The following is a 14,781-nucleotide window of genomic DNA, read 5'->3' as shown; positions in this document are numbered from 1 at the left end:
CTCTACAGTGACATTCATTATTAAATGAGCTTCCGTATAAAGGATTCTTTAGCAATGTACAGCCAAAACGGGGTCTGTTGATGTGACATCTTTACTGTAATCTGTAGGTAAAAATGTGCCAGTCTGAAATGTACTTTACACATGATTGGAGTTGCCTTTTTAGCATTTTATCACCGAGCTATATGTACTCATGAAAAGAGACATACAGGTATATGGCTTACGAGCCATAGATTACCGGTCCCTGTATCAGTGCAATGATTGATCAGTTAATAAGGGTCGCTAACCAAAATCACAAAAAATTGCATGCACCAGGAATCAAATCTGGGTTGCGGTGCTCATTGCGTACACCTAAGCACTAGACCATCACTAAAACAGATGACATATGAAAAGGGATTATATTCCATCTTATTCCTACACTATCACAGCATTTCAAGTTAATTCCGATAAAGACAATCTTGAATCATAAATCTATTTTTACGGTGCCAGAAACACTAAATTTGCATAGTGCTTTTTTTTCTGCATTCTATTAGGTTAAAAAGTCTCTTCATTTCGTCATCTGTGCATCAATAATAATACATATAAGACCTAGTATAGTATGTTGTTGAAAGACTTTCTGCTTTTTCCGTTCTCTAACATCAGTTTATGGCACCGTAAAATATAGTGTAAATAATGAAATAAGCTCTAATGCTTTTTCATGCGACACCTTTGGCTTCGTGGTAAAGGGTCAGCACGTTCACTGCAAGGACTCAGGTTCAAATCTCTTTGCAAACAATATATTCTTTACCATGATTATCGATTTATTTATCATTGTTTCAAAAACAGTAGTAACGCACACCTAGAAATCTATGTATACATTTCCTTCGTACCCACTTGTATACCGCAATATATAAGGCACACCTTTAAAATTCAGGCCAAATTATCTTTTTGAGGTACAGAAAATACGGTAGTTGCATTGTTTGCAACGCGTTTGTTGTCACATGTGTGGTGCTGACTCACATCCTGGTTGCTCATGTCCCAATATGGCCTCTCGCCATAAGACACCACCTCCCACATGACGATGCCGTAACTCCACACGTCACTCGCAGAGGTGAACTTCCTGAAGGCGATGGCCTCTGGCGCCGTCCACCGGATAGGAATTTTGCCTCCCTGCTCACACACAAGCGTACACAAACAAATAGAGGGTGAGGAGTCACAGTCTGAAATATACTGAAGTAGCGTAGCAACATGCAGTAAACGTACAATGTTCAGGAATAATAATGGAAAGATTGTCATATAGTGTGCTGTATGAATGTACAGATAGAGAACCTTTCTTTATGGATAATGTAAGACCCGAGTTTATTTTTACTTGTTGATTTTTGAGTTTATTTAAATGAAGGATGCAATGACAATAAATTACCTTAATGAAAGTCAAATTTAAAAACCTCTATAAGTATTTGTTTCTTTAAAAAAGGGTATTTTTCTGTTTGTAGCATTTTGATTTTAATATATTTAAAGGGACGGCGTGTAATATTTAGTGCCTCCCCGTGGTTGGCATATTTGCTACTACGCTGTGCTCTTGAGCCAAAACATTTTTCATCTTAATTAAGAACTCCCTACTTAACCTTTTCCAACCACCAACTCTGACAACACAACAAAAGACCTACAATTAGTTCAAAAGACCTTTCTTTTTTTCCAAAGTGCACATAAGCGCAGGCCACACCAGGGCTCCCTCCTCGATAGGAAGTGACCGGGCTCGCCCGCAGTGGAATAACAATTTGAAACCGCAAAGTGGTCATTTGTATTTAAAAGATTAATGATTTGCAACAGCTGAGCTTCCTATCTTCTTCACGGTGGCTCCCAGGACAGAAGCTTGAAGGAAGGAAGCCTGTTTGGCCCTTGCCCCCTTTGACCATGGGGACAAAGAAGGCAGAGAATTAGGACTTTGGCCCCACGGGACGGCCCGTGGATCGGTCCCCTTTAGTCCATCAGGTGATAAGTCCGCAAGATAAGTCTCCAAAAGGGGAGATAGATCCTGCTTTCTTCAGGGACCATATCTGTCCTTCCCTGCCCCCACGTAATGTTTTGACTGACCAAAAGATAACGCAACAAAAGATAACAAATAAACCCTTCTAGGCATGAATATTTTTTTCTGACACGCTATGAAATAATTTCCGATCCTTTCCATGAATTGATAACCTTAAAATCGAACTTATTGATCAGTACTTTCAACTGTTACAGAATTTCTTGTCCCTTCTTTCCCCACACGGTCCCTTTTTCTTTTGTTAATTAGAAATGTGAGTTTTTTGTGTTAACAATATCCTTTGTTCTTGCTTTTGGTATGATTTTCATGTCAGGTAAATAAATCGTAGTTTTTTTTTAGAATCAAACCATGCTTAGATTATTTATTTGTGTGCCTATCATTTTCCTTTTGGCTTGATCAACCAATATCAATGAACAAAATTGATAATTCAAAGTTAAAATACAATATGTTGTGAGAATTGTTCCGTTCTTGATACTACAGAGGCAAAATGAGGCTAATTTTTGATTATTTCTGAAGGTGGCCCATCTAATTAAATCAAAAACCGACTAAATATTATTTAAAGCAATTTCCCTACAGCCTTATACACCGGGGAACTTTTTAGTGCAGAAAATACAGTATTTGTGGTTACATTTCTGTAAAATTTCTCCATGTAAAACCGCAAATACTCACCAGTGAGCTCGTATATGTTGGGTCAGCAGAAGTGTCGTCCAGGAAGCGTGAGAGACCGAAGTCAGAGACTTTGCACACCAAGTTGCTGTTGACCAGGATATTGCGGGCTGCGAGGTCCCTGTGGACGTAGTTCATGTCCGACAAGTACTTCATTCCTGCGGCGATCCCGCGCAACATCCCCACCAGTTGGGTCACCGTGAAACGCCCGTCGTTCAGCTGAGGGTGCAAGAGTATAGGGCGTGATTAGTGGGGGGTGAAATTAAAAGGGGAAAAAAGAAGTGCAAGATATGATCCGATAGTACAAAAAAATAGTTGAGGAATGGATCCGAGGCAAGGCGCCTGTCACTGAGGCTGCATAAACAAAACAGCCGTCAGAGTGCTTCAGGACAACCAACTCTAAAAAATACATTCTCCTGCTATTTCATCAATTCAATGTAGGTCTTCATTTTTTGAAAAGGGATATAACTATTTACAGGCAAATCCAATTAAGAGTTGCACCCATGCCACGTCGTGTAATGACATGTTTGCACTGAGGTGTAATAAAGAAAAGCAGAGAGTGAGGCAGATAAGCTCCCCAACTAAAAAACAGCCATAACAGTCATTTCCTAACAACACTATAGAGCGGTGGTCCAGTTCACAGAAAGTTGCCTTATTTGTTCCTTATAAAGTACCTTATTGATTCATGTACAACATGCATTTTATCCAAAAGACAACACCAAGTTATACACAAAGGGCAGTACATGACCATATTTGAGCAAAGCTTTATCAGTCAAAAAATATCACTGACAACATATGCACAGCATTAAATGCATCAGGGATTGAACACGGCAAGAGCGCAAACATTTGGACATTAAAACAATTAAACCACTAGGAATGTGATTGACATAGCAAAAGGCTTTAGATTTTATCTCAACAATACACTATGTTTTACTCACGATACAATTTTGTTGAATATGTGGGGCTATGATTGAAATAATTTATTGACAATACAAACCATGAACAGGATACCGAAATGACATTTACAAAGTATTTTTTGATGTCCTTCAAAGTTAGATTCATATGCGTTTATTTATATCTTCCAGGACAGTAGTGTGACTAAAAAAGTATACCTTTTCCTATGTCATCTACATTACTTGTGATTACACAGTGAATGTATGCTCTATTTTGGGTGAAAGCACAAGTTTTTAGATCAAAATTACACTGAAAATAACTCTAATCCTTGTTAGCTTCCCTGCACCATTTTGCTTTGGTATGTTATGTTAGCATTAAACGAGCATACTTTTTTTTGCAAATTATATTATAATGTATAATATATATTTTTAATCTTTTTTGAACGCGCTAGAAGTATAAACTGCTTGCTTCTTACTTGAAAACTACTTGGGATAATGTTAATGCAGGAAGAAATGTATATTTAGATGATAATGATGAGCTTTTTGGTTTGAATCTGGCCCTTCCTTGGTGGATTGTACATCCACAAGACAGTTTGTCATTTCTATCATAGACCAAAACATCCCAACATGTGAAGTTCTTTAATGCTTCTTAGGGATGTGATATGTTGTGGGGTCATCTTGCCATTTGTAACATTTTTTTGTCTTTACTTTGGATAAGCCGAACAAAACACATCCGTCCATCTGTCTGTCTGTCTGTCTGTCTATTCATTTACGTATTTAAAACGAGTTGTGGGAAATCTCCAAATTTGCAATAGCTGTGCCATCCAGTGGAGCTTGAGTCTTGTAAATGAAATTTATCACAGAGAAACGTCAATAAATAATTACGATAGTATCCTTCAGGGTTGAAATAGAAGATTTCAATTAGCGCCGGCTACAGTCTAAGATTTTATCGATGGGTCCTTGCGACACTGCTGGTTTGGAATGCTTATCATAAAACATCACAATCGTTTCATTGTTCTTTGTTTCCAGTTTAAATGCAACTTTAGTTAGTTTGATGGTGTAACCAAAAAATGCTTTACATGTTTTCCTTTATTCTATGTTACAGTAATTTAAATAGAACGATTGCCAAAGGAAGGCGTGGACATTTATTCTTATACATAAAGAACAATTTCTATAGAATAATGGCCTGTTTTAACAATAGTGTTACGTCTCCGGGCTATTTCTTTAGCTTACAACAAAAGTGAAAAATAAATGCCATTTTGTGCAGATACCCCTCCAAAAAAACATTAATCAGAGTCATTCTATCAGGAATTTTATTGAGTAATGACCACAGCCACATTTAAAAACACATTTGCAGCTATGTTTACATGCCGTTTAGTGTGCTGCGGCTGATTAATTATACAGCTAGCCAATTGATGGAGGTTCATGTGGCTGTAATAAATGCCGGGTGGCTCGATCAGAGAGACCAAAACAGGAATTTAAAAGTCATAAACCATTGTAAGTGAGAGTCTGCTTCTGCAGAGATAGAGCAACTCATTATGTATTCTTGAATATTTTTTTTAAATCTGTGTCAAAGGATCATGACTTAGAAAAATAATATTCATTAGCAGTGTCAACATCAGACATAATGGGTTTGAGGTATCGGGACCTAAAAATATTACGTAATACAGCTGATTGATAATTTAAATCAGGAACTCTGACAGTGAAAAAGATGAATTTTAGGAAAAGAGAAGGAAAGATGTAAAAAAACATGGTGTGAAAGGGTTTTGTAAGGGTTTGGGTTTATTCTAATTTGCCAAAAAGCAGAGAAACCCCTTTAGTGATAAAAATCATTTCTTCACTCGATATTGAGTTTTATTTGAAGATGTAAACGAGATGGGAACGCACACCTACGCAATTAGAAATGTATGATACGCCACCTTGTTTCTCCTCTTGTCTTTGTTTGGCGCTCTGCATGGGTTGGGCGGTGTAAAGCAAAAAAAAAAAAAAAACTCTGATCGTTAATGTATTCCGTATCAGCACAAAGACTCCGGGAATACGCTCTATGACGCATTCAAAGGCAACAGTTTTCCACCTGGAGTTTGTGCGTTGGAAAAGAGTGTCAGCATCAGTTAAAGGCGTCAAGCGGAGACAAGGCGCCTGCCGACAAACGTTAGATTGCACATTTAATCTCCATCACTCAGCCAGTCAACGCCTCGGGCTGTTTTATGGACTGTAAAACATTGCCATAACCCGAGGGTGTCGTCAGCACCTGACTATGCGAATTTGCCAGTTCGTGAGTGAGCGTTCCTTGAAAAGTGAAGTCATATATAGTTGTCATTTACACAAACTCTAAGAACTACACACACTAAAACAGCAAAACTCTGATAAGCGAATGTTTATTAATCCTCTGACACAAAAACAATAAATCAATTGATTAAAGAATTAATCAATCAATCAATCAATCATTTTCGTATAAATAACCCGATATTGTAAACCATGAGATATTGTTAATTGTAAAGTAGGAGATATTGCTATGACCACCAAATTACTGATAGAGTAACCATAAAAAAATCCCAATTACAGGATCCCTTTTTGTACCAAATTCTGTTTACTGCTATCTATCGGCAGGTTACTATACATCCAAGATGAAAACTCAGTATTACCAAAAAACAATCCTTGTTAACTGGAAAAGTTAACAGACTTTGAACAATAATCAATAGTTACATCGTCTTATAAATCATATATGAATGAAAACAATCCAAGCTTCAAAAATAAAAAAATACTGAGTTTATACTGATGAGGATGGAATCACCCGGCTACATCTACTTTTCCCTTCACCTGGTTCACTGACTATTTGAGTCAGCTAGGAATCAAAAATATGTGAGATTGGGCAAAGTCTTAAGACATTTTACACAGAAAAGCACAAATACACGCACAAAAAGGAGAAATGATGCAATGAAAAATGGTCTTGTATCAGATACACAGAGTTCCTTAATTTTACCAGATACATTTTCTTACAACAAAAAATACACCCCCCCCCACAAAAAACCCTCCAACGCTTGCCCCTGAAAACATACACCAAATACCTTCACAGAAAACCTAAACTATAACCCATATTAATATCACATCGGATTCTACATTTAACTAGAAACTTCTTAATAAAAAAATCACTACCAAGAAAAAATTGTCATGCTTTTAGGTGAACATTTACACCTTAGATACATCCTTTTTAAAAAGCTAAAATTGTGTTTTATTGAAAACAAAACAATTCTATTATTTCTTTTACAAAAGAAAAACACAAAGGAAAACTGTCGCACCACATAACCCTTTCCATAATTACAATCAAAAAACCTCTGACATTCACTCCAAAACCTTCTTACACAAAAACTCACACACCATAAAACCTCTCATAGTACACTCTCACATTTTACAGAAAGCTTTATGGTCACAAAAAAACTCATGTACTCTTATTAGATCACTAAAAAATGTAACAAACTCATAACAAGTTACGTGTTACCCCCAAAACTCTTAGTCACATAAACATTGGGCACCAAAAGATACATTAACCACACATAATCTGTAACACTGTATAAACCTTATCCACCATTTGTGCACACGCCAAAACACCCCCAATGCCCAAGCACACACAAATATGCTTCTCTAATATGTTTTATAATTTTTAAGGGCAGTATTCTTTTCTTTGGGTAGGACAGGGTTGTCACACTTTGGCTGAAGGCCACAATAGCGTAATGACAGTCATCAAAAGGTCCGCTGTAACTTATGAATGTACCTGTAGTTGGTATGTAAAATAAATGTAACTACTCCTTTGTGTAAGGTAACTCTGAAATTATTTATTATTTAAGCCCAGTTGCATTGAAATAAACGACAATACACATAATATGTTATAAATTAAATACAGTGATCCCTCTACATACAAGCTACTCGAGCTATGAGGAATTCAAGATACAAGATATCTTATGAGCAAACATTACCACTAGAGACCGGGGCTTGAAGGTCACTTCAATAGTGTCGTTTAAAGCTTAATAGTCTGTTTTTACGTTCAATTGCTATTTGAATGTGTTTTTAGTGATCAGGAAGGTTTTTTAGGGAAGAAACAAGCTTTTTTAGATATGAACTTGATCCACGAAGAAATTAATCTCATATGTAGAGGTATCACTATACAACAAAATTAAAAAATATATATTTTGGATATTTTTAGGATTATTTGTTACTCATTTTCACTCATTGGCATCAATATGAAATACTGACATCTATTAAAGTTAAGCCATCACTTTGCCAATATTGTAATCGACAGGCATCGTGGGAAACGTAGTTTTTGGTCAAAGCACTCTTTACCCCGGCTAATTTTCAAACGCTCAGAAATTGTAAACTCTAAAATGATGTGGCGGGCCACATTTGGCCTCCGGACCATGAGTTTGAAACATGTAGTGTAGGAGGACATTTTTTTTCACCTATCAAGCAACTAATAGTTTTCTCTCCAATTCCATTCACATAAAAATAAAACATTCTTTGTGCATGAATGTGGCGTCGGAAGCATTTGCGACTAAGCTTACCCGCAGAAAGGAATCAAGCGCTCCGTTCTCCATGAATTCTGTGATGATAAGGACAGGGCAGCTCCGTGTCAGCACGCCTTCCAGCCGGATGACGTTGGGGTGGTCGAACTGGCCCATGATGGAGGCCTCAGCCAGGAAGTCCCGCCTCTGGCGCTCCGTGTATCCCGCTTTCAGGGTCTTTATGGCCACCACCATTTCCCTGCGGCCTGCCTGCTTCAGGCGCCCGCGGCACACCTCGCCAAACTCACCTGACGTGATACAAAGGGGTGCCCAAAAAGGGGAGTGGGGGATGGGAAGAGGAGGTGAGGGTGATGAGGGGTCACTTGAGTTGAGGAACAAAGAGGAGGGCGAGCTGGAAAGTGTGTGGGTGGAGAGAGAGAACTTTTGGCTATCCGAGTGAGGTGTACTTTTGGGGTGGGGGTTGAAAAATTGTGGTAGTGGTCCGTCAATTGGAATCTAACGTTTTCTGCCATGGAAGAAGGTCAAAAGGGCGATGGGAAAATAAAACTGGTGGTGAACTTTATTTACTGTTTACATTTATTTTGTCACTAGGCATAAAATGGCTCAGGGCTTAAAAAGGTGAGGAGTAAGGCGAGGAGGAAACACTATATTTAATTGTGTATAACGCGCACCCCTAATTTTTGGTCAAAATCACTATAAATTTTGTCATCATTTCCTTATCAGATACACCAAAGAGTTGATTCCCTTCATTTATATATTTCAGGTCGACTTTCTGTTTTCTCTATTTGTCTTTGGTACCTTGAATAGAAATTCAAGTGTGATAATGAGATCAAATGTAATGCGCATTACACACAAATACATGCAATTCACCTGCCCGCTTGAATTACACAGATTTCAATTTGAATGCACCACCTCAAACGCCTGATTCACTCTGAGAAATCTCACAATTCCCCTCCCCCCGGCTCAAAGCATTTTCTCCTTGGCTCTATGTACAATATCATGGGTCACACTTTGTGCCTTTAAACGGTGAACTTTTCCTAAAGGTAAGAGATTTTCATGTCTGTGTCATGTTATTAGATCTATGCAGATCCTCCACTGGAGATTTACATAGCTGCTAAATTGTTGTTTTGTGTAGTAATGAGCAGTTTAATTATAAAGACACAATAGTAGTGGTATTGATAGTTTTCAAGTGACATCACGGGCATCCCTAAATGTAAACAGACGGCCATATTGGATGGGTCCATCAGACGCAGTTTATTGTTGTCACAGGTTTACACTAATTTTATTGGCTGTTCAAAAGGAAGAAGAATGTTTAAGGTGTTGTTTATGTAACTTTATTGTTTATTTCTAAGTACTGTCAACTGGTGAGTGGAGGCCAAACCAAGAACCTCATTTGCAATGCGCCCTTCAGAGATAGTAGGCGCGCAACATAAACCCTAGATGAAAATATAGCACTGTTTCCTTGCCTAAATGAGCTCCAAAGAAAGCCCCGAGTGTCCCTGAAAGCTTGACCGGAAAGAGTGCACTCTTATACCGTGAATGGAGGGCAGAGAATTAATGCAGTGCAACCCCCGGGGATGGCCCCGGCTCCCTAAAACTCAGAAATCGCCTTATTTAAACCCTAACCCCTACACCAAACGCTTTTCACTAGCGCGTATGGGTCTTGTTTTATACATTAGTGAACATTTGTTGTCGTTACATAACCTGGAACATTTAGCGACAGCAAAACTAGATCTTTTGATCACCATATTGTTAAAGTACACTTACACCCATCCACTATGGCTTCCTTCATCAGGTTGCCCGGATGTAGATTACATGACAGGTATCAATAAACAGGTCATCATAGAAGTAAACTTCAACTTAAGGCACGGCTAAGGATATACGGACAACCACTGCCAAACGGGAGAGGCTTTTGGCAGGTGGTCAAAGGGTAAAAGTGTTGGGGAGCAAATGGGAAACTGGCTGTGATTGAGTGTGCCATCTGGGAGTAGTGTAAGGACGATGTGGACAGGTAAGGAACTTGGGTGTTGTGCAATTGGTGCCTGAGACCAAACATTTAGGAAAAGCACAGACAAGGAGAAACAAGTCAATTATGGGAAGGAATAACACACAGAAGACATGCTTCTGAAGAGCAACCAAAACAGATTGAGATGGAGGAAAACATTTGCACATCAGTCCCTTTCCAGGCATGCATGCATAGAGTTTAAAGGTCTTTCTTAAAAGCGCCTTTAAGGCCTCCGCACTGAACAAACCGAAGGCCTTTGAGGCACACTGCTGTTCGGATGAATCATTAATGAACGCAACTCATTCGGCCGGAAAATGTCAGCGGGGGATTTTCACCTGCGCCGATGACTTCTTCGATCTTTATGCAGGAGATGTCAATTTCCTTGGCAAACTCGTGGATGGCGTCATTGGGGTCCTCATAGGTGAAAGGGTCGATGTACACTTTTACACCTGGAGAAACTGAAATTGGGAACAGAAAACAACAAATGACAACCTGTAATGTAAATGCCTACGCTCTTGTAAAACACAGGTTTGAGTTTTCTAGAATTGAAAGTCGTGGAGATTAATGTCGAACTTCCTTCCAAATATGACTGACTGAATCCGATAAATCCACAGGAAAAACGTGGTGCTCATCTGTCAATCAAATAAATCAAATGACTGGGGAGAATGGCAAGAATATGAAGAAATGTTCATTATCATCGCTTTAGTTGTGTCTAACGTTCCATATTTTCCTTATCTAGTCACAGCAGGTGATTACAATGAATGACGAGCCCATTCTTAGAGCGTATAGTTAGTAGTTATTAGTGCAAATACGGTGCAAACTTTAAGCAAAAATTGGCAGAAATAGATCTGTCAAATTTTCTTAGGGGAGGGGGCGTAAGGTGACCATATTTGGCCATGCTCACTCTCAGCATTAGTTTTTTTGTGTAATGTTTTGATTAATGTATCCAATAATACCTTCAATAAACATTTAATTTCATTTAATTTCATATAATCGTTATAGAACTGCTTAGGTGTCTGTCAGGGACAGTTTCAAATGTATCAGTATTGCCACTGTTTTATTTTAATGCTTCCAAAATCTTCACCTGTTTTAAACACTAAACCTAAAATTTTGTTTGGTTTGCCGCTCGCATTAAAAGGATGTTAAAGAGGTGAAAGTGGAAGTCACGGCTAGCCCTGTTGCTAGCCAAAACAACAACACTGTAAACAGTCTTTCTGACTGGATAACTGGTAACAATCAAACCACTGACGGTATTTAAGCTGTATCATTAGAGGTAATGTTGGCCAAAATAGCAGCACAAACAAAACCAACATTATCTTTTAATATTTTTAAAATACTATATTTACATTTCTCAATCCTTTTATAGCAGTTACATTTTCAATTCACAAGACTTCTCCACATTTTACACAATGAATATTAGAAATACATATTTCAATTAATGATTTATCAACTTCTGACATATTATGAATTTGTTTTCGATTTTCAACTATATGAATAACTATTTGTAAAACCATTTATATCTCTGTTTGTCTCTTTACAATACAGTACTGTACTCCGAAATGGATGCAGAAATTCTTTATGAGCACTTGCAGCAGGGGTCAGCAAACTACAGCCCGCGAGCCACATACACCCCATCAGGCTTTTTTTATTTGGTTTACCAAACGAGAAGGTTAAATGTATAATAATAACATATAGAAAATGGTTTGAAAAATAAGTAATTCTGATTAAAATGTGAAAAATTGGGGACAGTCTTGTCCCCAGTGTCCCTTCGTGTGCCTTTCCCAATAAAATATATATTTTCATGAAGCGCTACATCTTTCTCTACTTTTTTTTCTCCTTCTTATCACATATTTATTGTATTAAGATGCAAATCAAATTCAATGTAAAAGAAAAATTTGGATTTCCAATACATATTATCAAATGTATTGATTGGATTCAGAGTGTTTCAATCGAATTGTGTATTAATTGAGAAATAAATAACGAAGTATAACGTGTGCATGTACATGTCTGCATGTTTATCCAATCATAAATATATATTGTTGCTGCTATTCTGAAAAGATGTATCTCAATTTTCTGTCATTTCTATTTTTTGCATGAATAAGAAAATGTGAGATACGGTGTAAGAAAATTTGAATAGGCCTACAGTATCTGTTTTCCTGCCGATGTATTCTAGATTTTATTGGCAGCTAAGACAAATCAATATTATTTTCCTTATAGTCTGGCCCGCCAGCCAATTATTTTTACCCAATGCGGCCCGCCACTCAATAAGTTTCATATTTTCATATTTTTCATGATAATACACTCATTTGAATGGAGTCATTTTAAAAACCTTTTTACCATATTTCTCAAAAAATCACCAATTCTGACACATTGTCCTTGAATTAATGCAGAAATGTTACATAGCACCCTTCTTCTACATATTATACTAATTTAAAACATTTAAAAAATTGAATTAAATTGTCTTTATTGCCATTGATATCAACGTTGTGAAAGATTATCTGCAATTATATTAGACATGGCATTACAAAACATGTAATGGATTCGAAAGAGAAAAATAGAATAAACGGTTGTCAAGATGAATCCACAAAAGTATTTACAACGTTGAGCTTAAAGTCTGGCTCAAGTCATAATAATAGCGCAAGGAAGAAGAATAGTGCATTGTAACAATAGAACACTGGAAGAAGTTCAATAACATTTAGCGCAATAAAATTGGTCTCGTATTTAAAAGTCCAGACTAAACATTTAATTGATTCACTTCACAGAAAACATGACATAATTAAAAATAAATTCAAAATTTAAAACACCTCCAAAATGTCACCGACTAATAACCTAATCCCGTGGTTAAAGGAGACTTGTGCTGTTGTCACAATTAATTTGCTGTCCTCTGGATAAATGATTAAAGGGAAACCTAACCGCAAATTTAGTTCAGTGAACGGAGGGATAGAATTGATACACAGCAAAACCTTGACCAGCCTGAATAAGGGTGATTGTGCAAAGGCAAACTTGTTTGCTGTTTTTGTTTGAAGGCTTTATTAAATCAAATGGTAATGTTGTCGGCATGACCCAGGAAGAATTAGCCGCAAAGTACATCAACTTACTGTATTGCTGTAGCTTTTCTGTGTACTCCAGCTCAGAGCCACTGCGCTGCTTCCTGTTAACAAAGTCACAGCAACATTGACCGACCTTGATTTTGGTTTTCCAGGAATGCCTTTGATGGCCATCAGATAAGTCCAATGGACAACTTGTTTGTCTGCTTAAAGTTTGGCTCCAATTGGAAAGTGAGGTGGAAAATGGTTGAATTAAGGCATGCACTGGATTTGATGATTTCTTTTGGGGTGGTTCTTGCACATGTTATCCATTGAACAACGAGGACTTTTTACCCTATCTGGCCTCAGTTAAGAGGACAAATAGAGGACTATTTTGGAATATTTATAAAAACAATGTTGTGGGCTGATACCATCCCAACAATACCAATTCTTAGATTTCAAAAATAAAATTAACAGTGTTACAAAAAACAGACTTATGTGGCAGCTAACTGTGAGAGACGGAACATAAAAGCACACAAGGAAACAAAAAAGACAAAAAATATCATCATTTATACTCATCTGCAAAATGTTCTGGATATTTTAAGTAATTTTTTTTCCTGTGCAAAAAAAATCACATTACGTTGGAAAGAATTCCTTCAAATTAGCATAATGATTTGACCTAGAAGATTTTGTTGATATTTTCTTATCTTAAAGTATCTTTTATACGGGGACTAGTAGAGTAATACTAAAAAGGAGCTGTTTTAAGTATTGTTTTCCTTACTTGTATTTTTATTATTTATTATTTGTAAATACAGTAATTCCTCGCTAAAATGTGTTTCACTTTTCATATTCTTGCTGCTTCACAGATTTCGAACATGCATTGTGGTCTGCATTCTGATTGGCTAAACCACAGGTGTCAAACAGGCGGCCCGCGGGCCAGATCAGGCCCGCTAAAGAATTGAATCCGGCCCGCGAGACAACACTCAGAGAAGCGCAAGAGAAAAACAAGCTGCAGGTTGAAATATGTCAACTTGATGTTGCCAAAGCCAGGTGCCTTGAACAAGGACACTACTTGTATTTCTCTCTCTCTCTCTCTCTCTCTCTCTCTCTCTCTCTCTCTCTCTCTCTCTCTCTCTCTCTCTCTCTCTCTCTCTCTCTCTCTCTCTCTCTCTCTTTCTCTCTCTCTCTCTCTCTCACCCCTTTTCTCCCACTCTCTGTCTCTTTCACTCTCTGTGTCCCTCTTTTTCTCTTTTTTTGTTGCTCTTTGTCTCTTTCGCTCTCTGTGTCTTTTAACCTCTTTTGTTCTCACTTCCTTTTTTCCTTTTCTCTCTTTTCTCTTTCCCTCTTCATACCCTTCGTACTTTCTTTTCTCTTTTCCCTACTTCTGTCTTTCTATTTCTCTTTGGATTTCTTTCTTCCTCGCTCTTTCTTTTCCCTCTCTCTCACGACTTTTCATCTTTTGTTTCTCACGCTCTCTCCCTCTCTCTCTTTTTCTTTCTTTGTCCCGCCCTCTCTCCTTTTCCCTCCCTCTTTCTCTTATTTCTTTACCTCTCTTTTTCTTTCTCTTTAATCTACTAGTCCGGCCCCCGACAGAATGTTTGTTCTATCGTGTGGCCCCCGAGGTAAAATGAGTTTGACACCCCTGGGCTAAACA

The 14,781-nt window shown here is 37.7% G+C and overlaps 1 protein-coding gene across 1 annotated transcript in view; it reads right to left on the bottom strand.

Moving 5' to 3' along the window:
* ephb3a (eph receptor B3a) overlaps window positions 1–14,781 on the bottom strand; it is an 86,374-nt gene that overhangs the window by 19,331 nt on the left and 52,262 nt on the right. The window contains exons 9-13 of the mRNA XM_088334968.1: window positions 13,200–13,252; window positions 10,437–10,559; window positions 8,136–8,383; window positions 2,690–2,905; window positions 997–1,146 (exon numbers count right to left, since the gene is read on the bottom strand). Of these exons, the coding sequence (XP_088191094.1) occupies window positions 997–1,146; window positions 2,690–2,905; window positions 8,136–8,383; window positions 10,437–10,559; window positions 13,200–13,252 (790 nt within the window). The remainder of the gene's footprint in view (window positions 1–996; window positions 1,147–2,689; window positions 2,906–8,135; window positions 8,384–10,436; window positions 10,560–13,199; window positions 13,253–14,781) is intronic.

This window comes from Urocampus carinirostris, chromosome 1 (genome assembly GCF_059441175.1).
Source record: "Urocampus carinirostris isolate Australia breed hairy pipefish chromosome 1, RoL_Ucar_1.0, whole genome shotgun sequence".
Classification (NCBI taxonomy): domain Eukaryota; kingdom Metazoa; phylum Chordata; class Actinopteri; order Syngnathiformes; family Syngnathidae; genus Urocampus; species Urocampus carinirostris.
The sequence above is the reverse complement of the archived record's forward strand: the minus strand, read 5'-3'. Positions and strand labels throughout refer to the sequence as shown.